Source organism: Brachycentrus maculatus, unplaced genomic scaffold (genome assembly GCF_059751285.1).
Source record: "Brachycentrus maculatus isolate JH-2025_06_01 unplaced genomic scaffold, ASM5975128v1 h1tg000244l, whole genome shotgun sequence".
In the NCBI taxonomy this organism is placed as follows: domain Eukaryota; kingdom Metazoa; phylum Arthropoda; class Insecta; order Trichoptera; family Brachycentridae; genus Brachycentrus; species Brachycentrus maculatus.
Window position 1 is genome coordinate 2,095,276 of NW_028280995.1, and position 24,760 is coordinate 2,120,035.

Genomic DNA, 24,760 nt, shown 5'->3' on the forward strand with positions numbered 1-24,760 from the left:
TGTCATTTAAGAATTCCTTGAATTCTTTCGAGTTTATTCCTGGGTATTGGTCGGTGAGAAGCATACCAATATCCTCGGTTTCTGTTATTTTCATGACTAGTTTTATAAAATCATTTGCATTCTGAGTTTTCGAGGTTAAAACAAATGCGTATCTTGTAAAGTGATCCACTAAGAGATGTAGATATTTTTTTGTTGATCTTGAACCTCCTAAACCTCCAATTGTGTCTAAAGATATTATTTCAAAAGGCTTTGTGGCCGGGCCTAGATGAGACATAAATCCAAATTTCTTTTGTCCTCTTGATTTATTTTTAATACAAATTTCACAATTTCTACAAATTGTTTTTATGTTTTTCGTCAAATTTTTGGCTGTGTAATGTGGACTAATAGTCTTTTGCATTTGTCCAATTCCAATATGGCATAGGTTTTCATGTATGTCTTTTATGATTTCGATGCTAAACGGTTCTGAAAGAATTATTTTTTCTTTTTTCTTGACCTTTTTAAAATAGACATTGTTTTTTTCTATCCATTTGTTTTTTTTCTGTTGAATTCTTTCATTTTTATTCTGATCTCTTAAAATATCTTCTAATTTAACCAAATTTACAACTTTTAATTGTTAATCTGCATTTTCACTCGATTCTAATACTGGATTCCTGCTTAGACAATCTGCTTCTAAATTCTTCTTTCCTGGATTATATTTTATTTCAAATTCATATTGCGATAAATAATATGTTAAATCACCTAACTCTTCATCGGTCCTAGATTTCAGATTCATATTTTCCAAAGGTTTGTGATCTGAATAAACCGTAAATGATTTACCTATTAACCAGTATTGCCAGTATCTTACTGCTTCCTTAATTGCTAAACATTCTAAATATATTGCTTTTTTTTTCTTCTGGGCTTCATTTAGTTTTTTTGAAAAGTATGCCACTGGTTTTTCTCTACCATCGGGCTGCTTTTGTTTCAAAATGGCCCCAACACCTTCTAAAGAAGCATCGGTATAAATGTTGATTGGTAAATCCTGATCAAAAATTTCTAGAACGGGCTGTGAGCAAAGCATGCTTTTTGTTATTTCAAATGCTTTTTGGCATTTATCACACCAAATAAATTTTTGATTTTTCCTTAGTAAGTTATGCAATGGATCTAGTATTATTGCACTCTTTGGTATGTATTCATGGTAAAAGTTTATTTTCCCCAGAAATTGTCTTACATTTTTTATCGTTTTTGGAACAGGAAAATTCTTTATTGAAATCAAATTATCCTTTACTGGTTTTATTGAATTATTTTGAATTATATGACCTAGATATTTTACCAAGTCTGACGCAAATGCGCATTTTGTAAATTTTAACCTGAAACCTTCCGTTTCGATCGCTTCCAGCAACTGTGTTAGATGTTTAATGTGCTCAGCAAAAGTTTTAGAAAATATAAGAATATCATCTATGTAATTAACGGTGAAATCAGTAAGTTTATACTTTCTTAATATGTTACCTAGTATCCTTTGAAAAATTGCTGGTGAGGTCTTCAATCCAAATGGTAGGCAAGTCCATTGGAAATGTCCTTCTTGTGTAACAAATCCCGTCTTTTTTCTGTCTTCGATTCGTAAAGGAATAGACCAAAACGCTGAGTTTATATCTAGTGTTGAAAAAAATTTGCAATTCCTGGTCTTTATCATTAGGTCTTCAATTAAAGGAAATGGTTGAGCTTGAGGCACTACTATTTTATTCAAGTCTCTGAAATCTATACACAGTCTGGATTTTTTGTTTTCCTCTTTTTTAAATGCCAATGTAACAGGTGCAGCAAATGGACTGTAGGATTCTTCTATTAGCTTATTATCCAGTAATTTTGCAATTTGTTTTTCTATCTCCTTTTTATCTTCTACGGTACATCTGTAAGGCCTCTTACTGCAATATCTGTCTACTAGTAAGTCTATCCTCGCTTCGTATCCACTAACAGTGCCGATATCATATTTGTCTTTTGCAAAAACGGATTTATATTTGCAAATCAGTTCATTTATTTTAGATTTTTGAAATTGATTTAAATGATTTATTTTTATTTCAAAATCTTCTTCTTTTACATGTTCATTATAATTTATTTTGCATTCCTCGCTGTTGTTATTTTCTGTATTTTTAAATTCACTATTTTTAATTTTATATTTTGTAGAAATTTTTTCTACTTTCTTTTTATTTTCATTTTTCAAGCATTGTCTTTGTGTTATTTTTAAGTCTTCATTTTGGATTAGTTTAAATTTTTTTATCATATCTAATCCTATCAAAAAATCATATTTGAAATTTTCTTCATCAATAATATATACATCAACGTTTTTTTCCAATTCAAATATTTTTATTTTCAAAGTCGTCAAACCGTTTGTCTTTTTAACACCATTAATTGTTACTAAATCTGCTTCATTCATATTGTTTCCTTTTCCTTTTAGTTTTAATAACTTAGAATTTATTAGAGAAACATTTGAACCTGAATCGTAAATTCCAAATATTTCAATTTGATCATTTAGTAATAGTTTGACATTTATTAACGGTGTTACTATTCGTTTTTTTGATCGGTTTCGTTTAACTTAGCTTCTATAACTGAATTGTTTACATGTCTGATAGTATTTTTATTATTAAACTTATCATCCTCCTTTGTTCTAAACCAGCACGTTACTTCAGGGTGATATCGAGTTCCCTTATTTAATTTTTCACAAATCTTACATGGACTTTTATCTTTAATTTTACCACTAGTTCTTAGATTTCCATATCTTCTTTGATCCGAAAACCTTTTTTTATTTACAATGTTTTCGTGTTTTTTTACTTCATTGAATAAATCGACTGTATCTTCTAATTTTTCTCTATCAATCTTATTAATTATAAATTCTGGTAAACCAGCCACAATAAGATCTACTAAGGTACCCATGTCGATCGTTCTTCTCATCTCCAACAAAAGTTTTTCCTTCCTTATGGCATAGTCTAACAAGGAACCGTCGTTATATTTAAAAGATAATGTAAACATTACATGGTTCCATCCCTTGTTTGTAAATGTTTTACTAAAGTTGTTTTTCCATACTATCCATTCTGAGTTCATGGAAAATTTTATCATCATCGAACTGTACCAATCTTCACAACTTTTATCCATAAACAATCTTAATATTTCAATTTTTTTCTCATCCGTTGTCACCTCAAAACGTGTACATTCTTTTTCAAAAATATCCATCCACTGGTTTGCATTAGGATTTTTGCTTGTAAATTTTTCAATGATGAACTTCTCTGAAATATCTTTTAAATTTTGATGTTTGCTTACCTGAGCATTTTGTATTAATTTTTCTAGTAAGTTTTCTAATGTTTGAGGAGCAGTATCCATTTTTTTTTTTTTTGTTTCTTTATTTTTGATTAACAAAATTGTCGTTTTATAACGTGGTAATATTTTTCTTTTGTAAATTGCGTGTAAATAATATGTAAAGTGGGTGTATAATAATAAAATAAACAATGTGTTGCTTTGTAATTAAAGAAACGACAATAAAAGTTTATTCTTAATTAATCTTTACAATAATTTTTATATCTATATGATTCTGACAGTTAATAATATTATCGGAAGTCTTTTGTTTTCTTCTGAGCGACGCATGCGACATCTAGTGGTAGAACTGTTTTATGTAGGTACTATTTGTAGGTACTTAATAAAATGTATAGGTAGGTACCTAGTTATTTTATTACATATATATATATATATATATATATATATATATATATATATATATATATATATATATATATATATATTACTTGGTAAATACGACTATTTCCAAAATTCTATTATTTTATGAGTTTTCAGACACTTTTTTTTATGAAAATATACTGGAAACAGTTGTATATTATGAATATGAACATAAATAATGTATAAGTCATAAAATTCAACATTTTGAAACAATAGCAAATAATTAAAAAAATATAAATAATAATAAACCCGCAATTGACGACACGACACTGACTAAATCCTCTCCCCTATTGTCCATGTTCTCACTAGTAAAATAAGAAACAGCTTCTACCCCCTCTTCATCCTCCTATGTCCTAAGGGCACAACTCTAAAATTTAGACTTAGCTTCACATACGGTATCTGATAATTACGCGAAATTCATCAAAACACGTATCACAGTAGATTTTAAGTGATAGTTACCAGATAAAATTAAAATTAAAAATTGATAGATATGATCACTAATTGACTACCGAACCAATTGATGAAAAGATGCATAAACTTACAGAGGCAAATACGATGTTTGATAATGGTGCGGAATTATACGAAACACCGAGTCACGAGTTAATAAACAGTGGGATATACCAAGTAAAAATGGATAGATATAATCACTACTTGACTGCCGATCGATTGATGAAAAGATGCATAAACTTACAGAGGCAAGTACCGCAGGTGAGGAAGCTCTCGTTGAAGTCCTCGTAGTTGATGGAGACGGTCTCGACCAGCGTGGAGCTCATGCCAGCCATGCCGCCTCCCCCGAGGCGGGCCCTGGGAAAACAGAAGCGCAACATGAATAAAACCAATCAACGAAAAAAGTCTATTCAACAATTTTTTTTTAAGTCAAGGGATCTTGCATCCCTTATGTCACTGCGACCATATTAGGTTTATTGCGACCTCCCTCTGTATTACAGCTCACTGCCAAGACCTACGTGAGTCATGTTACTCACGACCTGTCTTGGTGGTAGGAGCTTCCCCTTCTCTGAGTCCAGTAGAGGTCCTCCAAGGATGTGACTTCGTTTGCGAGCGAGTGCGTCACAGTTGTAGAGAATGTGAATTGGCGTTTTGTTATTCTCCATACAAAATCTACACACTGGGGAGTCATGAAGTCCAATTTTTGTCATGTGTTTCCTCAGTCTGCAATGTCCTGTCAAGGTCCTGGTTAGGATCCTTATTTGTTTTTTGAATAGATTTAGAGCAACAAATGGTTACTATAATTTATATTTGAAGCACTAACTTTGTGATTATACATTTTATAGTTAAAATGTTTTTATTTAAATTAAAACCTTGTTTTAAAATCACAATGTTGTAAATAAATATTTTATTATAACTCAATTATAATGTCTACCGGTTTCGAAGCTAACTTCTTCTTTATCAAGACTGATTAATACTAAAACGCTATCTACTTAACAAAATTCAAATTATTTTGACGGCTAGGCAAAGGAGCTTGGGTAGATCTCAAGTAGCTTTATTTTGAGATCTACCCAAGCTCTTTTGTATAGCGGCCAAAATATTATAGAATTATAGAATTTTGTTCAGTAGATAGTGTTTTAGTATTAATCAGTCTTGATAAAGAAGCGGTTAGCTTCGAAACCGGTAGACATTATGATGAAGTTAGAATAAAATATTTATAGTGATTTTATAACAAAGTTTAACTTGCAAATGAAACAATAATGATGCAGAAGTAGTCGCACTCAATCTCTATTTGGGGAAAACTTCACACGGAAAAAAATCAATTTGAAAAATAATTCTTACACCTTTTTAAATTTTATTTATAACTAGCTGTACCCGTGCACACGTTGGTGTGACTCAGTCTGGTATTTTAACCAAAAGAAAAGAGATAAAAAAAAATTGCACACATTTACAATATTTTAATTAAATTAAACACTTGAATAATCCACTGAAGTGAGTTTTATTTTTATTTACGACTAGTTTCGAAAACGACAATTGTTTTCATCGTCTGGTACAAATTAAAACTATTTTAAGTTTTAATTTGTACCAGAAGATGAAAACAATTGTCGTTTTCGAAACTAGTCGTAAATAAAAATAAAACTCGATTCAGTGGATTATTCAAGTGTTTAATTTAATTAAAATAATCATGTCATTCCACAAAGTTAATGCCGAATCAATAAATAATATATTTCTAATATGTTTTATTCCACAGTGCTTGTGGGTAAACAATATTTATAAGCAGAAAAACCGCTGTCTGTCAAGAGCAATGTTTAGTATTGCGTGTGTTGCTGTAACTTTCAACAGAAGGCGCTGCCATTGCGGAGAAAAAAATAAACATATTTTCTCTGCCACAGGTGTCAAATGCAATGTTGTGTCAACATTTTAAGGCAATCGGTGAACAACTTTAGAAGGTTCAAGATTTTAAACATAATATGTTTTGCTCACTCCTTTCAAGAACGTCATAAATCAAAATACTTGATTTCTCAGGAGAACGATTTTAAAGTTTAAAAATATAACACAATGTATTCAAAATAAATATCAAGCCACTTATTGAACTTTTTACTGTGCAACAAATCTTTTTAGGTAAAACCTGAAGGTTTTTTCTACATTTGAAAAATATTTAATTTATTTATAAAAATAATTAAACATTACATTTTCTTCAAAATGCAAAAACAACATTTTCTGCCCTGTAGCGGGTAAATATTAAGTTGAAAATATGCCTCTTTTGCTGGGATATAGTACATTTTCTGGGCATTCTGAAAACATGCACAACTGAAAATTGACGATTTTTGATTTATGACGTTCTTGAAAGGAGTGAGCGATATCAGCATTTATATTTAAACGTTATATTTATATGGATACATATACAGAATACAGTAGCAATGTTATTTTTAGTTATACTACATGGATCATTATTTATATTAAATATAATATGTATATTGCATGTCGTACAATTTAGCATTACGTTCACAACTTATGACTCTCGATACAATAGAAATATAAGTGCACAATTTAGTTTAGTTTCACCGGAAGGGGATTGGAGAAATACAAGATTACCAGAAAGGCAATGTCAGTAAATTCAATCCGCACAAATGGCAAACAATACAAGTGAACTAGCACAATAGCGCTCTTTAGCGGATTGATTTCATATTACGAATATACAATTTAAGCAATAATTTTATCTTATTCCTGTGAGAATCAAAGTTGATGTTTGTATTTAACCAAGAAATTATACGCGAATACTAAACACAATATTGTTGTTATATCAAACAAAGTGGGTTTTGTTATGATTCCTGGAAGCGTAGACGCAGAGAATAGAAAACATTTCAATGAGACAATACTTTATTTATTGTTTCGGCATTAACTTTGTGGTAAGACATGTTACAATGTTTAAAGAAAACATTTGTTTTTTACCACTCGAGTTTTATTAAAGACTACATGTTTCAGAAGTTAAACTTCCATCATTCAGGTCTGTATAATAACTAAAATATAAAATATAAAATTGTTCTATAAATAAGGAGAAGGGAAAGTTAGGGGGAGGGGGTTAGTCAAGGGGCGGAGTTTGAAAACAAAGGAAAAATGGAAAGCAAAGGTGAAGAATTTATAACAATATATTATTTAATAAATTATTTTTAGAATGTAGGTTTTTTTGGATTTCTAAATTTTGAAGATAATTTGGCCTTTTTATGTTTATTTTTTTTCAAACTCCGCCCCTTGACTAACCCCCTCCCCCTAACTTTCCCCTCTCCTTATTTATAGAACAATTTTATATTTTATATTTTAGTTATTATACAGACCTGAATGATGGAAGTTCAACTTCTGAATCATGTAGTCTTTAATAAAACTCAAGTGGTAAAAAACAAGTGTTTTCTTTAATCATTGATACAATACTTATTATAGGTGTCTTAACTTGATATGAAACATCTATTGTTTCTCTTAATATGAAAGAAAATGGAAGTCTGAGCATCCCGGGTCTTACGAACTGGCATTGAACTGGATTAAGCGATCACTTTATACACTTTAAATTATTTTTTTAACCTTTTTTTCAGATTTTCCCCTTAATTATGCTTACACACTCGTGATTTTAAATACATACAAGCATATACCGCCCTAGTTTTCTTTTCTTTTTTTTTAAATATACTTATTGGTTTTCGATTTAGAACTGTATAGTACAGCCAATTTCGTGTCAATTCAATTTTAACTACCCAGAGAGAGAGAGAAAGAATTCTCAAAAGAAATACAAAACTTGCATATTTTTCTTCTGTCTATTCAATATATACACTTAATAATTATTTGGTGTTCATGATAACTTATATTAATGGTTTGTGATGACTAAAATATGAGATAAAATATATGTCCGTGATTCCGTATTTTTGTTTCACTCCCGTAGCGTCGGAATATACGAGTAAAGCTCTCTTTCTCCTTCCCTCTACGTTATATCTTTCTTCGCTGTCATGTAACGAAATGTGCCTAATAAACGTGGCGCGTCCTTGAAATTTCACTCAACTGTCGTCCTAATATCGAATATCAAATCCCAGCCTAAGAAATTTCCCTTCAATAATTTAAAAAAAAGTATAATATTTATATGTTAAATTTACTTATTGATTGAAAAAGAGGAAAAAATCGTGGACAGACTATCGTCATTAGTATACAGTTGGTTTTTAAATTGGTCTGGTTTCATATATATATGGTAATAGTTATGACTATGGGAGGTATTGCTGTATATTGTCGTAGTTATTACGCAGTACGAGTAAGTCCTAATTTATAACGATCTATTTTGGTATAACAAGTAATCACGTCCGAAATTATAGTCAATTTATCACTTATTATCCTCGTACGAAGGAATAGTGAGGGTTCCAGTTCCCATAAAGCACAATTGTTCTTCTCATGTTATAAATGCCTTCCGGCTTTCATCATAAACCATCCTTGATAACACACATTGTATCGCAGGGGTAGTGAAGTTATTAGATTACGTTAGATAAATGAAGGCATTAGCGGTGGGCATACCTGAGCAGGTAATTAAACTAGCCAGGGGTTGTCATACTGGTCAACATTTAAGGGGTCAAGTTACGAAATATAATTACAGTAATAATTTAGTAGGTATGCACGTATTTAGGTAGGGTTATAAATTCCACGTCACAAGTATTTGAGTGAAAAATATTATTTTTATTATTATAAGCAACAAAGAATATTTTTAAGTGGTCTCGATGTTCGTGATGTATTTTCCACATTTACCTTGCCCATCCTCACTATCCTACCTGCAGACAAACTTCTAAAATAATAATCTTTGGGGGTTATTTCTTTAAAAATTTAAAATATTTTTTTTATTTTAAATTGTGTTTGCATTTTTATTTTTTCTGTAAATTATGCTTTGACAGCATTCACATCTTTTTTGTATTATTTTTCTTACTTTTTATTATTATTTTATAAAACTATGTAGTTGTAAAACCAAGGCTTAGTGAAGAATGACATATATAGTTTGTTTTTATGTAAAAATTGAAAAAACTTATGCTAAGACAATTAATTTTTAACAGTTAATAAAGAATATCAATTGATTTCCATTTACTGTTCACATTCAGATAAAAGCTGTATGAGGAAAGAATACATTTTTATAATTTTGTGTTGTTATTTTTACATATATGAAAAAAATATACAATACATATTTTTTTTAAACTTTTTACCTCTCAATAACTCTTTTCGTTTCAAAACCATGTATTCATTTCGAAAAAAAAAATTCAATACAAATACGGTGTTTCAATAAAAAAAAATCAATTACGTCAAATGTCACCTGGGTTTAAAGAAAATTAAGTTATGGGCTATCGAATACTGGGCCTTAATAAAAATAATGAACTTTTGGTCCTCACTACGAAGGCATTCCATCGTTCCTGCAGTTGCATACTGTAAACACAATGGTTGATTGATAAACATAAATAACCCCATTAGTTACTATTGACTTCTAATCGCCGATCAATCTTGTTTCACTAATTTAAATTTAATAGCACGGAAACGATTTTCAGATAATTATCAAAGTATCGACATTCCGGACAACGCCAGTTCACACGGCACAGATAACTCAATCGAGTGAACTAATGCAGTATAGCACAATATAAATTGTAATTTGATACAATAAGCATTGTGGACAGATGTGACTATAATTGAATCGCTTAATTACCAAAGGGGATAAGTCAGCATTTTCCGAAATGGCAATTTTGATGCTGTTCGATTCATTTTAGGGATATCTATCACAGGAGTAAAGAAAAGAAATAAGTCAGTTCATTTGACAGCCTAATGTAGGCACCACTCATTTTTTTCCTGTGACACTTTTTTATTATTTTTTTTTATTTCCACAAATTGTTCAAAAGAACAATTATAAACATTTTTAAAATATTTTTTTTGCAGAGACCCACCAAGCCATCTTGTGTGTCTTGTCGGTGGAGTTCTTTTTACATACATTTTTTTATTGTTTTTATCCATTTTAACCAATTATACGCACAAAAAAGAGAGAAGAAAAAAATGGAAAATCGGAGCTTCCAACGGAAAAAGCGTATGATGGGCCTGTAACCATAAAAACTAATAAAATAGAAGACTTGAGGCGAGCTTTAGTTTATACCTACTGAGCACAAATTCTACTATAAACATATGTAATGGAAAATTTGCCCAAATGTTAAAAAACTATTTTAATTTTTAGGACTAATATGGATACAAAGTGACATTTTAATTATACAGTATCTACTCAATGAATTAGGGCCACGCAGAATTTCACGCAATTTCTCAATTCAAACAGGAATAACTCAGAGAAAACCTTAAATAAAACAACATTGAATTTTATTTACACATGAACACTTTATTACGCTTAAATTATGCATATATTTTCATATGAATATAGTTAGTATTTAGTATTTCCACCTTTGGCAGAAATAACTGCCTCAATTCTTTTTGGCATACTTAAAATGCACTGTTTTATTATGTTTTTTATTTCTTCGTCTTCTGACCAATTTTTTTGAATATTTTTTTTTTGACAGTCTACTGTCGGATTTGGAAATGAGTAAACCTTATTTTTTAACATGCTCCATACGTTTTCTATAGGATTAAGGTCCGGAGAATTTCCAGGCCAGGGGAGCAAAGGCAGATTTTTGTTAGACAAAATTTTTATTATTGATTTAGCCCGGTGGCAAGGTGCCCCATCCTGCATGAAGGTGTATGGACCTTCTGTTGGGTCGAGTGTATGGTAGAAGGGCAATAAAATTCGTTCGAGGACCTGCTTATAGGAATTTTGGTTCATTGTTCCTTCCACGAAAAACAACGGCCCAAGTAAATTGTTAATAATACATGACCATATCATTGTTGCAGGGGGGTGTTTGATAACTTTTACCACACAGGCCTCATTGTAACGTTCCATTGGTGCTCTCCTGACGAATCGACGGCTCTCTGTCACGGCTTCTAACCGGCACTCATCACTAAAGATGACCTGAAAAATAATGAAAATTTAAGTTTAATTCAAATATATAAGTTTATTTACTAAAATGATATGTTGAAAATTCAATTTAAATAAATACCTTTTTCCAATCATCTACCGAGTAATTTCGATGTAGCCTGGCCCATTTTAATCGATCCGCTTTCATTCGTGGTGTCAATTTTGGTACTTTTACAGGGCGCCTGCATTTCAGATTTACTTCGTAAAGACGTCGCCTCAGTGTTGATACCGATATATTTATACCCTCTTCTTCCAATTTTATTTTTAATGTTTTAACTGATGCACTACGGTTTTTTAACGCACTTTGAACGATTTTTCGATCAGTCCTCGGTGTTGATTTTCTAATCCTACGACAGTTCTTTCGCCGATTGCTGGAGGCGGGTGACTGATTTTTTATTGATTTTGAAATTCTGTCCACTGTTTGATGAGAAACGTTTTCTTTTTTTGAAATTTCTCTATTAGATAGTATTCCTAATTTCAGTAGCACTATAACACTAGACTTTTTTTCCTCAGAAATGTCTTTACTTTTTCCCATTTTGTCTTTTTCAAAAAAAACACTTGTGTTTACAAAAAAAAATTATACTTTATGAACTAAAATTAAAAATTAAGTTTTTTTCACAAGACACGATAACTATATAACCTCTCTGAACAAAACAATAACCAGAACTCAAGAAACTTCACTAATAAATAAGATAGGACTAATTTTTGAACTTTCAACTATCTGTCTACCTGTGCTAATTAGGGACCTTTCTCAGAAAAAGGGTTTTAAATTTTGTAAAGGCTTAAATAATCCAGGTATATTTTACATATTATTGAAGGTAATATACATGATATTAGATGTCGATAGAAAACTTAAAGTATTTATGTAAAATAAATATAATAATCCAAAAGATTTCAGAGTATTCAAAAAAATAATGGGTGGCCCTAATTCATTGAGTAGATACTGTAAAATGAAAAATCACAAAGTTAGTGCTTCAAATATAATTTACATGTATATTTTCCCCTTAAAACTATGATTAGTAACCAAAGAGAATAATTGAAGCAACTTCAAATTAGCATAATTGATTCTAAAAAAAAGGCAAACAATCTCAAATTGTATATTAACCGTGTATACTAGCATATATCACTTGTTTAAATTTTAAAAAATAATAATAAAGTTTTCTTTTTTTTTGTAGAATAAAAAGTTATTTATCCCTCCTGAAAAATTAGGGATACTTGACTTATTCCCTTTAATAATTAACCGATTCGATTGTATTTTCCAATTAATTTAGTTTCCGCCTCATAAAGCAAATGGGGAGATGTTCCTAGATCTGTCTCCTGGCCTAGAACGACTTTGCTCCGAGTCGTCGGGAACTGATTCTGCGTCACGCCGGACCAATTAAATCTCTGACCGTGTGATTTGATTTGAAATTCGAAGACCGTCTGCCAATTGACGGAAATCGCGCCAATTTAATTCGACAACGGACCAATAGTCTGCTAGGAGAGCCAAGAGCAATTGCTCGCTCGATATAACACTGGAAACAATAATTCTAATTTTCAAGTTTTTTTTTCAGTAGTATCAACATAGATTCTATGAAATATCTATGAAATAAACATAAAATAGGAAAAGATATCCCTAAAAAATATTAAAGGGTACCAGCTATACCATATACGGTACATACTTAACCACAATCACCCATACTTCTTAATCTATTGAAAATGCTACTCGCATGTGAAAGGGATCCAAGATCATTGCATATATAAAAGTTCCAAAACTTAATGGAATATGGATATTCAATCATGGGCAGAATCATAGTACTCAAGTGTACCATATGAGGTGATCGTTAAAATCAGACAAATAATGCCAGGACAATGCCAGGTCGTAAGCCATGGGATGCTTAGACTTCCATCTCCTTTCATCTAAAAAAAATCATCAAAATTTACAAAAAAAGACAAATGTGTCATATCATGTTGCGATACCAATAATATTTATAAACAAATTTAAAAAAAGGAAAAAATCATTCTGATACTGATTAATTTATTTATTAGAAAACAAGTAAAAACACATGTCGCATGTGTTTACTCATATCGCTCATTCCTTTCAACAACGTCATATATCAAAAATCGTCAATTTTCACTTGTGCATGTTTTCGGAATACCCAGAAAATGTACTATATCCCAGCAAAAGCGGCATATTTTTAACTTAATATTTACCCGATACAGGGCAGAAAGTGTTGTTTTTGCATTTTGAAGAAAATGTATTGTTTATTGATTTTTTTTAAATACACTAAATATTTTTCAAACGGAGAAAAAACATTCAGGTTTTACCTAAAAAGATATGTTGCACAGTAAAAAGTTTAATAAGTAGCTTGATATATATTTGAATACATTTTACTATATTTTTAAACTTGAAAACCGATCTCCTGAAAAATCAAGTTTTTTTGATATATGACGTTGTTGAAAGGAGTGAGCGATATGTAGATTACTTTGCATAGTATGGAACAACTCGGCTCTCCAAACTCAAAACACAGTAAGGGACTTTTTTGTAGTATGTTTTTTTTTCATTTTTGGACTAAGTAGAATCTACTTTTCAAACTACTAGTCCAAAAATGCAAAAAAACGTACTACAAAAAAAATGTCCCTTACTGTGTTTTGAGTTTGGACAGCCGAACTAGACAAGACGGAAACTAATCAGATCAAAGGCGAATTTGACCCATTTATACCAAAGAGAACTTTACTGCGCCTAACTTGACCTATAAAATACATTTGAATAAGATCAAACCTTGTACATAAAAGAAACTATTAACCCAACACTGATGCAATACGAAGTACATACTGACAGAGGCCCTTTTAAATTACGAGTGTTGAAAAAACATCAACTCATTACATAACTCGATATACATTGATCTTAGTTTCCTAACAATTGTAATCAATCAAGTATCAAGTAGCGGGTTCGATTCCCGCCAATTCAAAATGAATTCAAGAAAGGTTTATTTTCAATTGGTGTTTGTGGTGTATTTTTCACATTTACCTTCTCCATCCTTACTATCGTACCTGCAGACAAGCATGTAAAATAGACGCTTTGCGGGTTATTCCTAAAATAATTTAAAATATCTTCAAAAAGTAACAAATATCAGAAAGTATCAGTGCAATGATAACACATAATGAAATTTACTCTTTTTAACTAATGTTTTACTTCTTATTATTTTTTGTGTATATATATAGATAAATATATATATATATATATATATATATATATATATATATATATATATATATATATATATATATATATATATATATATATATATATATATATATATATATATATATATATATATATATATATATATATATATATATATATATATATATATATATATATATATATATATATATATATATATATATATATATATATATATATATATATATATATATATAAACCAATTTCAAAACATTGTTCTTGAATCACTAGAACTTCACTAGAGACATCTATTGGTGAAATGAATTGACGGTCGTCAGCCCCGCAAATGCCCAGACTTCCATATTCTTCTTCATCTTTGATGAGATGTCAAAGAATAATATGAAAAATAACTCCTATAATGGAGATAATCCAGATCACACATCCAAAATGTTGTAAATAATTAACTCACATTAAGGAAAATATAAAATAATCTGTATATTCGCGTTTATCATAAAGATAAAATAATTCGTCTTTTTTCTCCTTTATAAAATAATAATCGCTTGCGGTTCGTTTTATTACTCCTACATTTATTTTATTACCTCAGGTTATTATAATCAAATTTTATAATTGTTTGCGTCATTTGCATGTCCGAAATTTGTCCTCCGAAATGTTCACGGAAGGATACCGCGCGTCACGCTTCGCTCGCTCCGAATTAGTTTTTGTTGGCAAAAATTGCCATTGGCTCAATTCGCCCGCCTCACTGTTCATGCGAGTGAGGACGCGTGACATGACAACTTTATTAATTTATTTCTCCCCCGAGGAAATACCTGGAAATGGAGATTTCTCGTAACATTTCTATCCACAAAATACCCCTAGGTCTGAAAACAGTCGGGGTCGCACCCTTGTGGGTGCGTTATATATAATAAAAAAAATCTACGCAGTGGTAATAGTACCTATTCAAGGAAGGCGGGGTTAGTTTAATACATCGCACCCCTAGATCAAACGAGTATCAACTCAAAAAAACGTTTTTTTCAGAAGAAACGAAAAACGTACAGAGATGTCGCCTTATGTTAGAAAAGTTTCCTGTTTTTTTTTTACAACATTTTGAGTGTGTCCAAATACTTGTTCACAAAATCTGGATTATCTCCAATCACAGGAGTTATTTTCATATTATTTTTTGACATCTCATCAAAGATGAAGAAGAATATTCTTCTTCATCTTTGATTGGTTGTAGTTTGAGTTTATTTGGTGTAATGGTACTTAAATTATTTTTTGATTTAGTATTCACTTTGTGGAATGTCATGTTTGTTGATTATAAAAAGCATATAATTAAAATTTGCTGAAATATTGATATTCATAGATGAAGAAGAATGTGGAAGTCTAGGCATTTACGGGGCTGACTTACGTGTGTAAAGTGATCACTTAAACCAGCCTATGACGGTCGTCAGCCCCGCAAATGATGTAAATAATTTATGTAAATATTTTTATAAAATCTTTGTTTAATCACCACACATAAATTGCAGTAATTAATTTTCTGTCGTTTTTAATATTTTCCACTAGAATTGTCATTAAATTAATGTAGGTTTTGTGTTATTTCCTAGCGCGTTCACTAAATCTACCCCTGCCGGCTATTTGCATATTACATAATACAATCCTATTATTTATGGCCGTGTACCAACACAACGGCCGTAATATTACCGAAGTAATAACAGTCGAGCCACACACGAGGGTGTAATAATGCAGTATAATATTACTTAGTTTTAAATAAAAACTGTGCGCCATGGGTGGTAATTATGTAACTTGGTACTTCGGCCCTTGTTCACCGAATTCTTTTCGAAGGGGATGATGAAGGGCCCGTGTCAGCATACAAAATAACAGCTGTTTAAATTGTTAATGAGCGTGTTGACACTATACTTACCGATCATTTTAATATTATTTTTTGACATTTCAACAAAGATGAAGAAGAATATGGAACATTATAAAATTAAACAACTTTGTTTTAACCACTTTTTTATTATTATTATTAGTACACTTTAACCGACCGGTTTCGACAAAAACCTTGTCATCATCAGGGTTTATTAAATTCTAAAACATTAAAATACTCATAGTTATTAACATTCCCTTACCAAAAACTTCCACACACTCCGTATAATATACGAAAATATGATTTAAAAACTCGTAAATGTTATTTTTATTGTGCATTGCGTACCAACTCCAAATAACAACTACTAATGGAGTCGCCCGAAAACAATAAATATATTGATAATAATATTAAAAAGTGGTTAAAATAAAGTTGTTTAATTTTATTAAGTTTATAAAATGTGCCACAAAATCTGCGAAAAACATTCAAGAAAACAATATGGAAGTCTATGTTAAGATGTCAAAAAATAATATGAAAAATAACTTATTTATTGATTTGGCGTTTTGTGTAGAACTCCATTTTAATTTATGTATTAAATGTTGAATCAAACACTGATTTTTAAGTCTATTAAGTTGTATTTCATTGGTCAAAAACACATTTAAAAAAAAATTGTGACAATTCTTTCGCCTAGTTATGGCTTTTCAAACGAATGTCATTGAACATTAAGACCTCAGACAATAACAATTTTGAGAAAAATTAGCGTAGATAACATCGAAAAATACATTGGTATTTCTATCCTGGAACTAAAATGCTTTTTAGGAGCTTTTTTTTGCAAAAATCTTAGACAAAATCTTAGACAAGAACAATTGTGATAAAAATGAGCGAAGGTAACATCGAAAAATGTACTGGTATTTCTTAAAATAATCCTAGAAACTTAAACCAGTAATTAGCAGGTATGTAATACGCAATTTACAGTAAGTAGGTACTAATAACGAGGTAAGTACTAATGATAGAAGCATTTGGTAAGGAATGGACCAATAGTGGTAAAGGTTATATATAGGGTAATAATTGATTGAATTAACATTGAGCAAGACTAATGGTATTTTTTAAACCTAGTCATCCTCCGTATAAGGGACCACCATAATAATACACTTTGTAGCGTGCTGAAACACAACTCTGAACGTCACCATGACGTAGTAAGCCCGCAAGTATCCACCATTGGAAGTAGAATGTCATGGTGTTTAATCTAGCAATCGGTATAGTACTGATGGTGGTCACGGTGTTTCAGAAATAGCATGTTCGTGAAACCACCATGCCATAAATCAAAAGCAAGAGTAATAAATATAAATAGGAAAATATTTTGTGTACGCGTTGTAGGTGGATGAAAACTTATTTTCAACATTTTATTATTACAAAATTTTGAGTGTGTCCAAATACTTGTTCACAAATCTGGATTATCTCCAATTAGGAGTAATTTTACATTCTTTTTTTTGACATCTCAACATAGATAAAGAAGAATACGGAAGTCTGGGCATTTACGGGGCTTACTTTGATTAGTATGCAATAAAGTTGTATAACATGCTTCCATTATCCATAAGTCATTAAAATACAAAAACGGATAATGGAAGTGAGTAGATCTGAAATAGATCGTATCATTCGGCCATGTCGTATTTGATTGCATAAACAATTTTCTTTCATTATAATTTTATTAAAAAATATAGTCTAATATTCTAATATTACTAAAAGTTTTGTAAAAAAAATATAATAGTAAAAATGACAAACCACAAAGTAAATGCTTTAAATATTAATAATATTGAGAATACTATTGAACAATTTAAAGTAAACAGAAATAATTTAATTCATGATAATTTGTGACAATTGAACTCGGGACCTCACTACGGTAGCCAAACCCACTGCAAGAAGTTAAACATTATTTTACATTATAACAATTACTTACAACGTATGTGAAAAAAAAAAATGGTAAAGTGAATTTAGGGCTGTTCTGTGCAAAGCAAACGCGTATGAGGTGAAAATGCGAAATATTAGTTCACGGTCATCGGTCTGACCGAATGTGGTCAGTTATAACCCTAGTCCAGTCAAAACAGTGCACAGGGTTTCTTTACCGCTTTACTTTTGCACGAAACACGCGATAAAGTACCCTGTACGCAGAGCTACCGACCGTTTTCGGACGACACTTACTTTCTTTTGGCGGTAAGTCTTTTCAAGTCGCCTGAAATGGTCATAAATGTGCACTCGGCCGCGCGTTTCGTTCAAATGCTGGCTGCCACAGCTCTTGCACCTAAGGCGTCGTCCTAATACAAAGCGAGCACGCGACCATCGCAACTTCTCGCGATTTTTCACGAATTCTAACGAATCCGCGATAAAGCAAACAGATCTCGAATAAGTGTCCTTATTGGCATTTGCGCGATGCGGCCGCACGACGAAGATGTTTGATAATCTATTCGCGCAAACTAAGTTCGTACGAACCCGCGATCATAATATTGATGCCGAATAGGCGTCCCAATTGAGATTCGCGCGATATTCGCATCACGTCGTCGGGGACGAAGAAACGACATTTACAACATTTTGAGTGTGTCCAAATACTTCCCCAAAAATGAGTTATTTTTTATATTATTTTGTTGACATCTCAACATAGATGAAGAACAATATGTAAGTCTGGGCGTTTACAAGGCTAACGACTGTCATAGGCTGGTTTAAGTGATTACTTTACACACGTGTAACATTCGCCAATTCTACCCATGATCGACAAGCACACTACTCAAATTGTTGGAAATTCTAAATATTCTGTTCAAATTCGAAACATAGTGCTTCGATTCACTAGAATTTCAATAGAGACATCTATGGTGTGAGATGAGTAAGCTTTTTACTGGGCAGAAACTCTTTCTTTTGTATGTGAGGTCCGAATATGTAAAAAAAAATAATAAGTAACGACATCGCGTTAAAGGACTCGCGCGACAATTATTAGGACAGTCAATTTTCGCTACCGCGCAATCGCGCGATGATCATATCGTTAGTTCGCGCGATGATCGCGTATTCGCGTTGTATAAGGACGACGCCTAAGGTGAGGCGTTTGCCGCTTTCCGCGTGCGAATCCGCCCGGCCTCGCCTTGAACGTTTCGCACAGCGGAGTTAGGGCAATAAACCGCAGCGCTTTGCATGTTGGAAAAGTTTACGGCCGTGCAGTATTATGATTTATGGGTGGAAACGTGTTCCAGTATTTTTCCCTCTGACGAAAACCATAAAAGCGCAGCCCATAGCAAATTTACGACACAATGGAGCGAGAAATTCTACACGTGCTATGGGGTATTCGTATGAGAATTATCAAACGAAATGAAAAAGGAAAACGGACATAAAATATAATGAACAAAATATATATTCACTCATTTTACAATATATAATATAGGCAAATGAAACATCTATAGTTTTTTATACAAAAGAAGATAGAAGTCTAAGTAACCTTCACGTGTACACAAGTATATGAAGTGATCACTTACGCCAGCCATATACCAGGTCGTAAGACCTGGGATGCTCAGGCATCCGTCTTCTGTTGTATAAAAACGATAGATTTTCATCTCAAGATTATTTCATTGCAAGCTGAGACACCTATAACTTTGACATGTGTATCATTCGTAGGGTGAATAATAATAATAATGAGTTTGATAATAATGAATTATAATTTTAACAAATATAATAAAATGTATTAAAAATAAAAATCAAGCCACTTATTGAACTTTTTACTGTGCAAAAGATCTTTTTAGGTACAACCTGGATGTTTTTTCTCCATTTGAAAAATATTAAGCATATTAAAAAAATTAATTAACTAACTAACCATCACGCCGCTTCCCCGCAGGGGTAGGCAGAGAGAATAGAGCGCCACACCACTCTGTCCTTGCAAACATTCTTCGCCTCTTCCACGTTCATGCATCTCCTCATACATACCCGCCGATTGTTACGACTCCTAACCTGACCACTTTCAAGTATTTGGCATACCTGATCGTGTCAAAAAAAAAATAATTAAACAATACATTTTCTTCAAAATGCACAAACTACACTTTCTGCCCTGTAGCGGGTAAATATTAAGTTAAAAATATGGCGCTTTTGCTGGGATTTTCTGTACATTTTCTGGGCATTCCGAAAACACGCACAACTAAAACTTGACAATTTTTTTATATATGACGTTGTTGTTGTGAGCGATATGTCAATAGGGAAAACAGGAGACAAGCATCGCGCAGTGCAGAAAACTAATAAACCTAAATTTGAAGAGAAAACGACGGAAGTCAATACACAAACAAAAATCGGCTCTCAGATTTAGAACGATAAAATACAGTTTGTTAGCTAAATAAACTTTGATACGAGTTTTACGATATTACGAGAGGTCGATTTTCGTGATAGACTTGTGTACTTTAGGAGAGCTATAAACATGCCATGTGCACGTTTACACTGCACCCCCTCGCATACTTATATAATATACTAGGGAAGCATGCATTATACTGGTCGAATCAAAATGGAATGCAAATACATAATAATGAAAATGTTTATCGCAGAATCAACTTAACGCTGAAATTAAAGTGTAGTGGTCCAGATTTCTAAGAATTTTATTAACAAAAAGTTTTCGAATTTCTTTACATTTATTACACACGTATAATGGTATTATGTTTTCAGACATATTATAATTATAATATGCTATTTTATTGATTTTTTAATCTGTTATCATTTATTCAATATGGTTACAAAAGTTTTTTTAATGATTTTAATTCATTTTATAGACATTTCTACTTTTACAATTCTAAAATGAATAACGCAGTTCTCTCCAATAAAGAGACTTAGCTCTTGTGCTTGGAGAGGGACTTACACTTATTATTTAATACTTATGTTTGCCGGTTATATAATTTATTTTTATTATAATTATTTTTTTGTGTTTTTTTTTCTTTCTTAGATTAACATGTATATAATTCATTAAATTTATTCTTTAGCATTTTAATGTCTTCAATTTTTTTATTTCAGAAGGAAGGTTATTGAAGTATGTAGTTGGTTCCAAATAATTGAAGTTCTATTGGAATTGTTTGGTATTGCATTTTGGTATTGTAAAATCATGTTGGTATCTCGAAGATTAAATTATTTTTAACCCTTAAATAGTGATATTGGTATTATTTTTATAATTTGAAGCGAAATGGATGCAACATTCCTAAAAATGTTACTTTTAACCCTTATCCGCACCCCATAGTGCATAGGACACTGTATCGTAGCGATGCAGTGTTACCTTGATCGTTAATTGCATTAGGGCAAGGTGATCAATCCTGCGCTTCTTGTACCAGTCCAGGGTATCAAATAAACGGTAGCCAACCGCTGACTACTACACTACGGAGGTGGACAACGAATGTTACACGGGAGAAAAATATTTTATAATTATTCAATATAGATTATCTCTTGTGAACTTTGTATGCAAACGTAAGGGTATACATTTTATTTTTCTACTGAAGAGTATTCATCAGCTATGCAAAATAATAGCAAAATAACGATCAGAATATAAAATACAATTGATACTGTCATTTTCGCTTTTCTTAGCTAGGAAGTTTTTCTTTCAGTGATGAATGATGAATGGAGTCCGAAATCCGGACCACTGTTTGGTGAAAACGTGTCAGATTTAAATACAATAATAATTTATGGGATTGGCATTTACGACTACTGTGTATATGCATTATCATCATGAAATTGTGTGCATGACCTGCGATAAGTACGCGGTACTAAGTACTAAGCCATGAAGAATTTTACTGCCGAAGCTCAGATATACTCGAAAGCTCATATTATGTATGTGATTCATCCGTGCGTCGTGACGTGTTTACTCCAAAATTCTGCGGAGTTTCAATTTTAGAAGCTCAGAAAAGCTTTCCGAGAAATACTAGGCGTGCCCATGTTAGACAGGATCGTTTTGAATAGCTAGCAGAAAGCACAACTTTGTTTATATTCTTCTTCTTTCCGGCATTTTATCTGGCCAAATACCAAATAGAAAAAATATATTAGAAAAATTCAGTTAAGTTATTGCACTTAGTAAAAAGAATATCGTGAAAGATATACGTTTCAAAAAATGTAGAAGTAAACAATGTTTTCCTTTCTATAACTTGCCGGTCTCCCACAAGCCAGAAGGAGGTAGAAACATTTAATACACGCAAAAATATTTTTTTATAAGGATGGTAGGGGTAGTACCTAAAAGGCGAACCGGTTCTTGAAAATTTTTGAATCCCATCACTGGGTTTACTGTACTTCCTGTGCTATAAGTTATGAAGTGGAACTATTTTTAATGTTATTTATAGACTCGACTATTGCCATAGCGTGACAGCAGAGCTTGGCGCGCGTCGTATTATTAATAGTGAAACAAAATAAGAAGAGAGAAATACCCTGAGCACAAAACGAGAACGTTATTATCCCCCTGAAATAGGACAAAAGCTTTAGCTACAATTTAAGATACATTGATGTGACACTTTTCACTCAACCGCCAGTTCAAACGCTGCGCGAGTCAACCATGATATACTGAATATAGGAAACCGTTACAATATTATCAATATAAAATTAATTAACGTTGTTTTCACCACTTTTTTTACTAATACAATTCAACCGACCGGTTTCAACAATACATTGTCATCATGAGGGTTTATTTTAAATCAAAAACAATAAAAACAATCATAAACATAAACATTAATCATAAACATTAAGGAATCACCCAAAACACACGTTTTTTTGGGTGATTTTATTAGTTGTTATTTGAGGTTGCTATGCAATGAATAATAAAAATAAGATGTAGAATTTTTATGGAGTGTGTGGAAGTTTTTGGTGAAAGTACAATATTTTATCATTTTTATTGTTTTTGATTTAAAATAAACCCTGATAATGACAATGTATTGTTGAAACCGGTCGGTTGAATTGTATCAATAAAAAAGTGGTGAAAACAAAGTTAATTAATTTTATAAAGATATTATAAAATGTACCACCAAGTATCTGCGGAAAACATTCAAGAAACGTTACAATATTATCTGTTGTTTAACTATTTCGATACCTACATTATAAGAGAAAAACTTATATATTTCCTATATTAAAAGTTTTGTTAACATTGTGGTATGGCAATATAACACTCTCCATATCATCCATCGTTCATTTTGTGAAACACACGTGTAACATTCACCAATTCTACCCATTATTGACAACCACACTACTCAAATTCTTGGAAGTTCTATATATATGAACCAATTTTGAAACATTGCTCTTGAATCACTAGAACTTCACTAGAGACATCTATTGGTGAGATAAAAGAAGCTTTTTACTGAGCAGAAACACTTTTATTAGTATGTCAGGTCCAAATCCTGGATTATAATCACACACATGAGAAAAGCCAGAAAATATCATTTTCATTTTTATTATTTAAGCTTATAATTTGACCAGATAATTAAAATGTTGCATCAATTTGATGCGGTGATCTAAACGCCAGTGGGAGCGCATGAGGGCAAGGAGATATTTTCTTCACTGATGCATTTATTGACTCATACTCTAGAGATGCGATATGCAACGCATTGTTTCGTGTGTGTATATGTGTGTGTAACAACCGCGACAGTATTTGCATCCGAATCGTCTCATTCACAACTGACAACGTGTTCCACCACCGCGTGCCGTGAATGACTAGTAGTGATGAGATTCAAGATTCACACGGAGAAAATGACAGATATGCATTTTTTTAAATAATAATTAATATGAGAACTTTGAATAAAACAAATGCAAAAGGTTCAACGCAAGAAAATAAGTCAACAAAAAATGCGAAGCTGGGAAATAATACCATCTAGAAAACAGTTGGAACTTTCTCATACTAAGTTATGCAGTAGAATTTTCTCATACTAATAAACATATAACCTAACTAACTAACTGATTAACCATCACGCCGCTTCACCACAGGGGTAGGCAGAGAGAACAGAACGCCACACCAGTCTATCTTTGCAATCTTCGCCTCTTTCAAATTCGTGCATCTCCTCACACATACCCGCCGATTATTCCGACTCCTGACCTGTCATTCAATTAATTGAAATACTTGCGGCAACGTAAACCGTCATAAGATTTATGATATATGCGGGAGTTAAAAAAAAATGTAGTGTGGTTCTCAATCATGGGTAGAGCGGTGAATCCAAATAAAAGGGTATCTGCTAAATAAAAGCGTTCTCACCCTAACATTTTTGTGATCATTTTCGATGAAAACATCTGTAGTTTTCGAAACTTCAAACCATTATCCGCACCCCAATGGTGCATAGGGCATTGCATATAAACGCAGTGTTATCTTGATCATTAACACATGAAGGAAAGGTGATCAGCCCTCCGCTTCAGGTACCAGTCCAGGGTGATATATTGAATAAATGTTATAGTGAAAAAATCACTTATATTTATTTGACCCCCCCTGAGAATCGAACCCGGGACCTCCAGAATGGTAGCCGAGCGTGCTGACCATTACACTATGGAGGCGGACAAGTCATGTGAAATAAAACTAAATAGTGGTCTAATACAAGTATTTAATTTTAAA

At 31.9% G+C, this 24,760-nt stretch overlaps 1 protein-coding gene across 4 annotated transcripts in view; it reads right to left on the reverse strand.

Moving 5' to 3' along the window:
* LOC148306313 (tripartite motif-containing protein 3-like) overlaps positions 1–24,760 on the reverse strand; it is a 145,872-nt gene that overhangs the window by 36,429 nt on the left and 84,683 nt on the right. For all 4 annotated transcript variants that reach the window (XM_088265237.1, XM_088265235.1, XM_088265236.1 and 1 more), the window contains one exon: positions 4,391–4,503. In XM_088265237.1, coding sequence (XP_088121363.1) covers positions 4,391–4,503 — 113 coding nt within the window. The remainder of the gene's footprint in view (positions 1–4,390; positions 4,504–24,760) is intronic.